General features: G+C 48.1%; 1 protein-coding gene across 2 annotated transcripts; it reads right to left on the bottom strand.

Moving 5' to 3' along the window:
• Positions 1-1,822: 1,822 nt before the first annotated feature.
• On the bottom strand, positions 1,823-7,406 carry LOC101335803 (HLA class II histocompatibility antigen, DM beta chain). 2 transcript variants are annotated; one of them, XM_019931421.3, is made up of 6 exons: positions 7,133-7,405; positions 6,007-6,288; positions 4,475-4,759; positions 2,927-3,043; positions 2,542-2,577; positions 1,823-2,188 (listed from the first exon to the last, which is right to left on the bottom strand). In XM_019931421.3, the coding sequence occupies exons 1-6, from the start codon at positions 7,185-7,187 to the stop codon at positions 2,172-2,174; spliced, it is 792 nt and encodes a 263-aa protein (XP_019786980.1). In that variant the 5' UTR covers positions 7,188-7,405; the 3' UTR covers positions 1,823-2,171. The 2 variants fall into 2 exon arrangements, with proteins under 2 accessions (XP_019786980.1, XP_019786979.1); XM_019931420.3 differs by lacking the exon at positions 2,542-2,577 and having other exon boundaries at positions 7,133-7,406.
• Between the last annotated feature and the right edge of the window lie 4,630 nt (positions 7,407-12,036).

Genomic DNA, 12,036 nt, shown 5'->3' with positions numbered 1-12,036 from the left:
TCCCCCTTGGCAACCACAAATCTGTTCTCTGTGTCCATGGGTCTGGTTCTGTTTCATAGATAAGTTCATTTGTGTCATATTTTATTTTATTTTTAATAATTTTATTTATTTATTTTTGGCTGCATTGGGTCTTCGTTGCTGCGCACAGGCTTTCTCTAGTTGCGGCGAGCGGGGGCTACTCTTCATTGTGGTGCGTAGGCTTCTCATTGCGGTGGCTTCTCTTGTTGCGGAGCATGGGCTCTAGGCGCACGGGCTTCAGTAGTTGCGGGACGCGGGCTCTAGAGCGCAGGCTCAGTAGTTGTGGTGCACGAGCTTAGTTGCCCCGTGGCATGTGGGATCTTCCCGGACCAGGGCTCGAACCTGTGTCCCCTGCATTGGCAGGCGGATTCTTAACCACTGCACTACCAGGGAAGTCCCTGTGTCATATTTTAGATTCCATATATAAGCTATATCTTATGGTATTTGTCTTTCTCTTCCTGACTTCCTTCACTTAGTATGATCATCTCTAGGTCCATCCATGTTGCTGCAAATGGCATTATTTTGTTCCTTTTTTATACCTGAGCACCAGCTTGGATATCAAGTCTGTATGCACAGTGCTATCCCCACACTTCTCCAGGCCCCCATCAGCACAGAAACTGTGCAAGGAGGAAGGGTCCCAGCCCCCGTGACCACCCTTCCACCCACCCACACAAACAACCATGGAGACAACAATGCAGGAAGATTCCACACACCGTCTGTCTTCTGACCCCTTCCCCCAGCTCATCAGATTCTGCTCTTATGTGTTCCTACATAGACACCCACACACATGCATCCCTAACCCCTTGTTCTCCCTCCACAATTCTCTGTTAGGCTAAACTCCTCCAATACTTACTTTCATTTCTGGTTCCTTTCGGTTGCCTAGTCTAGTATCTAACTCTCATTCCAAAGACAATGCCACCTGTGTCCAGCAGGTGTCGCCCTTTACTGGGAACGAAGAGCACCTCTCTTCCGCTGTGTGAAATCCAGCCCCCAACGGTGGATCCCCCTTGGGTTTGGGGTGGAAGGGAATGTAAGGGGGGCTCTGAAGAGTGGTGTGCTCGACAGCATGAGGGTCCTCAGAATACAGCAGCCTAGTTACTTCCAACTCAGGTAGACAGACATCCTACAGAGAATTTGCTGTTCAACCTTGGACAAGTTATTTAACCTCTCTGAACCTCACTTTCATCTGTGACTCAGAGGGAGACCATCCTTCCTTACCAGGTGATTGTGGAGAATGAATGAGATACAACATAAATCACTTAGCCCAGTGCCTAGGTCATGATAAGCCCTCGAGTTACGGTCCCTTTCCCACGTAGGTTATGGAAGAAAATAACTGCCCAGAACTCAGATCAGGAATTGAGCTCTGCCCCTTGAATACTGACTATCTGAGGGTCTGTGTCAGAGTTGTGATGAGGATCAGATGAAACAATGCATGTAAAGCACCTAGTAGAGCACCTGGCCCAGAAAGTTGTGACTGACATGTCATGAGTGTGGGCTGGCTGTGTGCCAGGTAATGTTCTCAGCCGTTTACAAGTATGAACTCATTTAATCCTCATTAAGATCCCTTATGAGGTCCGAAAACTGTAAACCCCCTCCTATCCCTGACTCTGTGACTCCATCCCCCCACAGTTTATTACCTTCTTATGAATTATCCATCAGGAAACTGTCCCCATTTCTGTCATGTCTAGATGGGAAAATGGGAGGAAACACTGACTCCTCGACTGCAGTAGGAGAGTGAATCAAGCCCAGCCCCTGACTTCCTATAGTCCCTCCTCAGGGCCTCAAGAAAAAGCATGGAAAAAACTGTATTTCCACCGGAGTTTATTCCTCAGAGCCGATCACCAGCGACTCAGACCTCTGTGGCACAGGGGGCCCCCAAGAGGGCCTTTGACGTTTCTCCTCAGATTATATTCAGCCCAGATACGTAGCCTTGGGCTCTACCTATGGACAACACCTTGGTTACAGAATATTCCCAGGAGTGAGTTCCCCAAGTTGTAAGGTTTCCATAGCAGGGACTGGGAAATTCATAGAATCAAATAGAGAAACCATAGGATCCAAGAAAATGTGGACGCTTGGACGGGCTGGAGGAGCACAGTAGCATCCTTAGGAGTTTGAATCTCCTCACGTGGAGAGGAACTTGTAGGATTCTGCCTCTAGGAAATGTGCTGACCTGCAGAAGAAATGAAAACAAGGTACTAAAGCTCCAAACCAACTTGACCCCGTCGTTTGTCCCTATAACCATCCATGCCAGAGCCTTTAATACAGTGATATGGAAAATTCTAGATCACCAAACACTAAGGAGCCACCTTCAGACACTCCGCTGGGTAGAAGAGAAGGGGGTAGGTGCTCCTCCCTTCTGTTCCTGATCCCAGCAACGGCAGCTTCAATCACATTGTCAGCCCGAGCCTGGTGGAAGCTCACCCCCGCTCCAAATAGCACCATTAGCTGAACCCAACGGTGACTCCCTCTAACCTTCACCCGCTCCAAAGGGCCAGCAGGCAGACAGACCAACAGACACGTTACCTTCTGGATAATTGGACCCTGGGAGGAAAACGTAGCCTAGGAGAAGAAAATATTTGAGTGGAGGACAGTCTTAGTGGATAAAAGTCTCTGGTATTTTTCACAGCCAAGGGGGTAGCCATGGGAGAACCAGTCACAAAGAGAAAGTGAACAGAGGGACTTGCCTGGTGGTCCAGTGGTTAAGACTCTGTGCTCCCAATGCAGGGGGCCCGGGTTCAATCCCTGGCCAGGGAACTAGAGACTGCATGCTGCGACTAAGAGTCCGCATGCCGCAACTAAAGATCCCGCATGCCGGAACTAAGACCCAACAAAGCCAAATAAATTTTTCTTTTTTTAATTTTTTAAAGTGAGCAGAGGTTGGGATTGAGAGTTCAGGAGGGTCACTCACCGGAGGAGGCAGCTCTCCGCCAGCTGACCAAACCAAGAGAGAAGATGACGAGGCCCAGGACCAGAGTCACAGCACATGCAGAAACCTTCACTATCTGCACTGGCGACAGCCCAGGAGCTGCGGAAGTAGAAACTTACTAGAACCAATTTCTCTTGCTCATTCCCAGAGCAACTTCATTTACTGCGACCTCCAGCTCAGGTTCAAAGGTGCTATATCCGGACCCCAAGGGTCTAGCTCACACCAATCCAGGCCCAAGGAAGTGGTCTTTCCTCAAAACCCCCATCCTGTGGGTCTCTACTCCTGTGGTTCCCTGGGGAGCCGCTCTCCCTGAGTTAGTACCCCCGCTTCCAGATCCTCTCTAAGATGATGGGGCCTCTCAAGGCATCCTGTATTCTTCCTTCACCCCGACGGCACCCTTGCTGAGGAATACAGCGTTCCCCATCCCTCTCTCCATTTGCCTGTGATGACAATACTTGCTCCCTTGACCACTCTATCTGAGCATTTTCCTATGAAATTGTCTTTCTGCCTTTCCTAACTTCCCAAGGTTTCATTCCATGAGTTATCCAAGTACTTATGTGTCTCCTACCTGCCCACTTCCAGATTTGGGTCCTTCCAGAACCTGTCTCCACCCCCCTCCACAGCCCTCACTTCCTGGAGCTGGCCCTAGTCTGAATCCTGTCCCCCACCCGGATTCCTTTCCTTTAACTACTTCCAATCCCGGGGTTCAAACAATGGTGACTGGCTTTATGCAGTAGCCTCCAAGCGTGTACACCAAAGTGTCTGCCAGCCCTGGCTTCTTCCTCCCTGATAGAGCAGCCCCAATTCAGTACGGCCCCCAGACCGAGAGAGTCCCCTTTCTTCCACGACCTTCTTTATTTCTGCAACTCTTATTCCTGACCTGACAACAGAATAGCGGAAATCCGAGAATCCTAGAATATTGCATCACAATTTGGGCTTCTGAAAATATGGTTACCAAATCGACATCCTCTTTTCAGGACAGTCAGGCTCCCCTCCCACCCTCAGACAAGCACATAACACCAACCACAGCACCATAGCAACAGCAACAGTAACTCTTGTCATGCATGCAGGATCTTCCCCGACCAGGGATCGAACCCCGTGACTCCTGCACTGGAAGCTCGGAGTCTTAACCACTGGACCGCCAGGGAAGTCCAACAATAACTAACTCTTTCCGTGTCTGTATCCCCTGGCCCCATCTCTGGTCGTGAACCCTCCGTAAGTTCCTCCAGACTCACTCTTTCTGAGCATCTCCCTCTCTCCCCTGTACCGTGGAGGACCTCTCTACATCCCATTCCCTCTGCCAAAATATTGGTGTTCTTTTTACAACCACCCACCTGAAGTAGCTCTCTCTTTTTTTTTTTTTTTTTTTTTTTTTTGGCCACGCTGCACAGCATGTAGGATCTCAGTTTCCCAACCAGGGATGGAACCCGTGTCCCCCGCAGGGGAAGCGCGGAGTCCTAACTTGACCGCTAGGGAATGACAGTAGCTCTCTGCTTTAACGCTAATTCCTCCCACCTGCCCCACACTTACTCCAGTCCTGAAGGATGGGTTCAAGAGTGCTAATGTGCTCTACCACACAGGTGTAGGTGTCCCCCAAAGAGGGGGTTATGGCCAAATGGGAGACGGTCTGGTATGTCCAGTCTCCGTTGGGCTGGACGGTCTTATGGGCGCTGCCGTGAGGCAGGACCAGCTGCCCGTTCTTCCTCCACGTGATGGTCACATCAGCTGGATAGAAGTCCCACACGTAGCAGGCCAGCATCACAGTCTCCCTCGTGTTAAAAGGGGTGGCTTTAGCTACTTGCACAGATGGCGGTCCTGCAGAGGAGGAAAAAAGAGTCACGAAGGAGGGCAACATTCTGGCTTTCCCTCCAACCTGGTTTCTTTCCTACTTGAATTCTTCCTGGATTTTGCCCACCGACCTTCCCAACCCCCACCTCATTCCCACACACATCCCTTTGAAAATGAGGAGTTAGAATGTACTCCTGCTTCACTCTTTCTTGGCTCCCATTTCATCACTGCTCCTTCCTTTTTCCTCCAAAATTATATTTGTTCACAATAAGTAGAAGCCAGGGCTGAACTGCAGGCTGTTTCAGAAGTCATTGTATTAATTTCAAGTGCATAAGTGAATTGTCATCCAGCGTTATAGTGGGGGGTTTGCAAAAGTAGGAAAACACCCTTGTCCTCAAATCTCATTGAACAAATTGACTTGATAAAGAAAGCCTTTTTTTTTTTCCTTGAATAGTTTAAGGAAACAAGGCTAACTCAGGACTAACTCTCCTAAATTTGGACGAGGGAATCTAATTCATGAGATCATTCATGTTGCCATCTTTTAATAGTTTACTTTTCTAGGTGACCCTTCCGCTTCCTTGGGTGTTTTTCAAACAAAATATTCAATAAAAATCCAAGATATTGTGTGAAGATGCAGATTCCCGAGCCTGCAGCCCTGGATACTTTCATCCAACAGATCTGTAGCGGTTCTCAAGGGCTTGTGTTTTTAACAAGCACCTTCCCCAGGCGATTCTGAGAAATCACATCTTAAGACACGGTACTCTGTACGATAGAGAACTTCAAGTTTTCTTTTAAAAATCTCAAGTCATTCTCAGTGCAAGTGATTAAGGGTGAGAGAGTTTGCATCAGAATTCCCTGGGAGGTTTTCCAAATACTCCCATGCCTGGGCCTGTCTCAGACCCGGGACACCAGAACCTGGGCTACAGTGGCGTGAGCATTTTGGGAAAAGCCATTCTGGTAATTCTGACAGTTCAACCCCTGGTTGAACTTGGATCTGCCTCCTGAGATGCCCTAAATTGAAGGAAAACTAGCTTACTCTCCCCGCGATAGCTCCTCACTGGCTCAAACATCACCTCCCCTTTTTCATTCCTGCCCTACCCCTGTCAACCACCTTGTGTCCTCGTAAGGGTCAACCCTCCCTCTTTTTACATCCCAGGTCCTCCGATTTTCTGCTTCTTTCCTGCCCACAGCTCAAACCCCTTGCCGGTGAGGGACCCTTCTTGGGGGTCCTAACTGTGCTTCCTAACCATCCCTCTGCTCCCTTCTCGCCTTACGTGTCCTGTGGGTCAGAGATCTCCAGAAGGGCTGGGTGTGTGTGGCACAGTCCTGCAGCCCGTTGGATAAGCGTTGGATCAGGTTTTCCTTATGGTTGAGGTAATCTGAGAGGTATTTGGCCAAGCCGTTCAGTACCCCAAATTCACAAGGGACCATACTGGTCTGCAGGGGATCCCAGCAGGTCAGCAAATCCTTGTTGAAGGAGATACAATATGTGAACTCTTTTGGAGTCCCATTGTCATCCAGCAGACAGGTGCTTTCCACGTGGGCCACAAAGCCTCCTGCAGGAGCCAGAGAAGGGGGATAGGTCAGAGTCCTCTGCAGGAACCCAAGCCTCAGTTACACCTGGTGAGTGGGGCACAGGTTTCCCGACTGAGGCAGCATCTGCTGACCAAGCTCATGGACCAGAGTCTCTGAGAGTCCCGATTAAGGGCATAGATGGTCCTAGCAGAGAAGTTTCTAGATCCCGTTTCCTCTTTATGTGAGACTAAGCATGGGGACACAAGTAGCCCAAAATTATTTGCATGTTTAAACACAACAATTTACCCAGGATAAGACCTTCAGTAAGGCCAGTGATCGAGTGAGAAAAGGGGTCAAAGGAAAGAGTCAGCCTTGTTCTGTGCTGGACACATTACTAAATATTCGTGCCACATGTATTTCTGAAGCACTCGCTGTGTGCTAGGCACCGTGCTAGGAGCTGGGGATGCAGCATTCAACAGGGCAGATATCGTCTTTGCCCACCTTCCAACAGGAAATGTCTATTACACGAATAATTATACAGCTTAATTACATTAAAATTGCTACACAGAAAAACAACAAGGTCCTACTGTGTAGCACAGGGAACTATAGTCAATAGCCTGGGATAAACCATAATGGAAAAGAATATTAAAAAAGAATGTATACATGTGTATAACTGAGTCACTTTGCTGTACAGCAGAAATTAACACAACATTGTAAATCAACTAAACTTCAATAAAAAAATAAATTTAAAAAATTGCTACAAAGGTACAGTACGAAGTGCTATGGGAGTATGTAATAGGGAGACAGACTAGTTTGGGGTATCCGAATCCAATAACAAAACTGAACACCCTACCCAAAGGGAGCAGAGGAAGGGAGGGTCCTTACCTGCTCCGGTGCAGCCCAGGCTGAGGCCCAGCAGCAGCGGCAGGAGGGCAGTCATGCTCTCCTCGGGGGAGACACAGGGAATCCTGTCCCCTGGAGCAGCTCTTCCAGGGGCCCTGGGTCCTTGCCTGCCCGAGAAGTCCCAGCCTGGGTAGATGATCTCCAAACACTGAGTGGGAATATGGTTATTGCCGGGGCCTTCTCGATGCTCTCTAAATGAGCGATTTGGAGCTACCAAGCCCCTAGATACTATACCTGTTCCTTACCTGATCATCTAACTCAGTGTCCCAAACTGAGAACTGTCAGATTGGCTAGGTAGGCGGGGACAAGTGTAGAGACAAATCGCTGAGCGCATCCGCTTAGCATCATCAGTTACTAGGTAAATCTCACTCTGCCCTGGGCTTTTAAGAACTGGTCTCTTAACTCTCCTAAGGAACAGTCTGTAGGTGGATTTCCCTAGCTCAGTGGAGAGAATAAACCCAATATTCCCAAGATGTATGCAGCCTGGACTGCCCACTGGTTTAACTGTTTCCGCTCAAGGTCCTCCTCAAAGACTGGGGACTAGGTAACCTCTCTTTCTCCTTTAAGGGAAGTTACTTGGGAATTTATCCCTTGATTACATATTCCTTGGTCTGTCCTGTCACCCAGGAAACAGGCGGACAAGGGGCCCTTCTGGGGCATGTGGTAGAGGCAGGGCTGCTAAGGAAGGAGATGTAGGGAGAGTGCAGTTAGCTGGCCTCAAAGCAAGACTGCAGAAGAGAAGCAGTTCCTAAGAGATCAGGGCCACAGCCCTGAAAAATCCCTCCCTGGGCTTCCATTGCTTCATCTGTCCTAGCCCAGATGAGCTTCATTTTCTCCTTTCTGCTTTCCTAAGCCAGAAACCCGAACCCCCTACCCTCTGAAACATCTCAGAGCAGACCGCAGGGCAATACCACTTAACCCCCTTGATAATTAGCTGGTGATGGGCCAATGCCCAAAGCTCACTTGTCTCCCCCAAACTCAAAACTCCCCTATGTGTTTCCCCCACAGGTCCCATCTGTCCTGGGGCAGGTCCCCACATTATGAAGCCACTAGAAAAATGAGATAAAACATCCCTACTTTTCTTCCCCAGGAAAAGACAAATTTTAAATAGCAATTCATTCTCATTGTGAACTATACGATTGATAGATTTTCCCATTACAAATGTAAAACCCTAAATTGGTTTCTCTGTGCTCCCCACTAGGCTTCATGGCTGCCTCTCCTCACCTTGCTTTCTTTTTTAAAAATATTTGTTTATTTTTTTAGCTGCACCAGGTCTTAGTTGCAGCACATGGGATCTTCGTTGCCACATGCGGGACCTTTCTAGTTGCGGCATTCAGGATTTATTTCCCTGATCAGGGATCGAACCCGGGCCCCCTGCACTGGGGGCATGGAGTCTTAACTGCTGCACCACCAGGGAAGTCCAAGCAAGTTTCACCTTGCTTTCTGAAAGCTCTGGAATTTGACTTGATAGTGAGCTAAATAAAAGAGGATTAGGAGGGAAGCCCTTGACACCACATTTACCTGTCCTCCTTCCAAGTCCCTGACCCCCAGAGAATCTGATATTTATGAAGAAAAAAGGAAGAGGGGGAAGCTTACCTCCAAGATGAAAACATACATGAATATCAGGAACAAAAGAGTTGTTTTGTGTAACTAGTTGAGCTTCACTGAAGCTCTGCCCACGTCCCCCCACCACCACCCATACACTCAGCCCCACCTGGGTTATACCGCTACACTTGAACTTCTCTAATGAACCATTAAGGGTTGAATGGGCAGAAAATTGAGGAGGGGGAATGGGCAGAAAATTGAGGAGGGGGAGTGCAATATTTGTTAAGCTTCTACTTTGTGACAGATACTATGCTAAAGTCAATCCTTTACATGCTATCTCATTTAATCTTAAAAGACCTGTTGGGCTTCCCTGCTGGTGCAGTGGTTGAGAGTCCGCCTGCCGATGCAGGGGACACGGGTTCGTGCCCCGGTCCGGGAGGGTCCCACATGCCGCGGAGCGGCTGGGTCCGTGAGCCATGGCCGCTGAGCCTGCACGTCCGGAGCCTGTGCTCCGCAACGGGAGAGGCCCCAACAGTGAGAGGCCCGCGTACCGCAAAAAAAAAAAAAAAGACCTGTTGATGGTCCTCATTTTACAGTTTGGAAAACAGGTCCAAAGATTCACACCCAAGGTCTCGAGGTACACACACAAACACACACACACTTGAGTGTGCCCACACACTCACTACATCCTGGGACTGAGATGACCCAAGTAAAGGTAACTCGTGGAGGCCTCCGCTGAGAAAAGGAAAAAGGGAAAAGCCACCCCAATCCTTCTGAGTCATCTTTCCGATGCTCAGAGCTCCTCCTGCTCTTAGAACTCGTGTCTCTTCCACTTTTTCTTTCGACAGTCTCAAAACTGTGAATTCTCCTACACACACGCTCACTTCCCCCCGTTACGTCTCTCCTCCTCCCTCCAGGTAGGCAGTGAACCTAACCTCAGGAACCAGGTCTTGGGATCCTTTTCAAGGTCCCCAAAGCCCGCCTGGCACAGGAATGCTTTCCACACAGGAGGGCCTGTGTGGCCCTCCGCCAGCTCCCTGAGGCTCGGCAAACTCCCTCCCATGTCTGGCTCTCTGCTTGGGCAGCCAAAGGAGATGTGAAACCTTCCATAGGCAGCTGCAGGAAATGTAGACGATTTCACTTCTCTACTAATGAGAAGACTGAGGGTGCTTTTTAGAATCAAGCTGGACAGAAAAACCCAGAGACCTGTGCTCAGCGAAGTGGTTTCTTCCTTCCCCTCTTCCTCCTAACCCTACTTTTTTTGTTGCTGTTGTTGTTACAGACATAGCTCTGTCCCCCACCTCTAGTCAACCCCAAAGAATGTTTCAACTGTCCTGTGCATTGTTGGTGATTGGATAACTATTTATGTAACACCCAGGACTGAAGTTGGGGAACCCCAGGCAGCTTCCCATATGCTGTCCCTCTTTTACGGCCACTACACAAGGGCCCAAAGAGTGAATCCCCTCCTTGCCTGCTGCCTCTTCTGCTAAGCTGGACACCATAGGCCAGAAGTGGACTGACCATGGTGTTTACCTGCAAAGCATTACAGGGACTCCCAAGAGCTAAGAGATGTGGGCTCCGTTCCCACGTCATTCGCTTACAGCTCGGTTGGGGAGTGAGAAGAAACATCTAGAGAGAGAAGAGTTTATGTTAATGCAAGTCAGCAATCAGGCCAGTGGACTTAAAAGAGAAAAGAGAAGACATTGTGTGTGTTTGGTGGACAGGAAGTCCTCTCCATTGCGGGGGCCTGGAAGTGGGCTGGATTCGTGACAGAGAAGAGGAAGGCAGTTGGCATCCCGGTCTTGGCATATAACCACACGAGCTGGGCAATGTTATAAGGTGCTGTTGGGGATCTAGCAGCTACCTGGACTGACAAAAACAAAAACGAACTGCAGTGACATCATTGGCACCTTGAAAGAAGTCAGAAATGTGGTCTTATGCTTTTTCGAGAGTATGGCCATAATAAAAAATCTCTTCTAGGTCCTTCCTAACATCCCTCCCTGTACGTTCACAGGTTCCTCTTCTGGACAGATAGTGTGGTTTTTTTAATATATAAATTTATTTATTTTATTTTATTTATTTTTGGCTGCGTTGGGTCTTCATTGCTGCGCATGGGCTTTCTCTAGTTGCGACAAGTGGGGCCTACTCTTTGTTGCGGTGCGCGGGCTTCTCATTGCAGGAGCTTCTCCTTTTTGTGGAGCACGGGCTCTAGGCACGCGGACGTCAGTAGTTGCAGCACATGGGCTCCAGTAGTTGCAGCACGTGAGCTCAGTAGTTGTGGCTCATGGGCTCTAGAGTGCAGGCTCAGAAGCTGCGGCGCACAGGCTTAGTTGCTCCGAGGCATGTGGGATCTTCCCAGACCAGGGCTCGAACCCGTGTCCCCTGCGTTGGCAGGCAGATTCTTAACCACTGCACCACCAGGGAAGTCCTGGACAGATGGTTTTAACTCAAGCCTGCATTTTATAAACTCAAAAATTGTTCAACTTGTCCATCACTTGTAATTGAAAACCAAGAGCCTGAGACCACATTCGTGACTTCCTTCAATGTCTTTTCACACTTCTGCATCCTATCAGGATTACATGACTTCCCAGTCTGTCCAACTTCACGCCCACCCACCTCCCACCTCTCCTCTCCTTGCTCTCCTTCTCTGTTAGGATTCACTGCTCTAGACCCTGACCTTTGAGCTACAGTTGTTGTAACTAGTTCAACCTCCTTCCATCATGCAGCCAGATTACTTGAACTACTAGCAGATATTTTACCTGATTTGCCACCACAACTCTTGAATCATGTTATTACCTCTGCATTTTAACTATGAGAAAATGGAGGCAGAGGGAGGTTAGTGACTGCCCAGCTTTACCCAGATACTAAGTAATAGCGCCATGACTTGATTCTAAATTCTATAGTATAATAATATCTTAATAATCAATTAGAAACTAATTGAAAATGGCCAACCATTTATAATAGGAATTTTAAACCAAATATATTTAGAAATTAACATACAAAAGTATAAAAACTTTTTAGGAAAAAAAAGGAAACGTTATATTAAAGTGCATAAATGAAGACCTTAAGAAGTGAAGAGACATACCATATTCATGGCTGAGGCATCCTCACATAATGAAGAAGTCAGTTTTCCCCCATAGCTCTAACCAACATCATAGCAGAATTTGGGGAGAACTTGACAAGCTGATTCTATAATGTGCATGATAATAAAGTCCATAAGAATCTTAGACAATTTTGATAAAGAAGAGCAAAATGTGGTTTTCTGGGAGGTGAGGTGGCAAAGAAATGGAAACGAGCCCTACCAAATATTAAAACACAAAAAAAGCCCTAATAATTTAAAC

Source organism: Tursiops truncatus, chromosome 10 (assembly GCF_011762595.2).
Source record: "Tursiops truncatus isolate mTurTru1 chromosome 10, mTurTru1.mat.Y, whole genome shotgun sequence".
NCBI lineage: Eukaryota > Metazoa > Chordata > Mammalia > Artiodactyla > Delphinidae > Tursiops > Tursiops truncatus.
Note: the sequence above shows the minus strand (reverse complement) of the source record. Positions and strands in the feature narration are given on the sequence as shown.

Bases quoted from the DNA above. Each gene is read 5' to 3' on its own strand.
- LOC101335803 (XM_019931421.3), bottom strand. From the start codon at position 7,187: ATGACTGCCCTCCTGCCGCTGCTGCTGGGCCTCAGCCTGGGCTGCACC. The intron at 4,760-6,006 runs GTAAGGCGAGAA...CCTCCTCTGCAG, and splicing joins ATCTCTGACCCACAGGACAC to GACCGCCATCTGTGCAAGTA. The intron at 3,044-4,474 runs GTAAGTGTGGGG...CTACTTCCGCAG, and splicing joins ACCCATCCTTCAGGACTGGA to CTCCTGGGCTGTCGCCAGTG.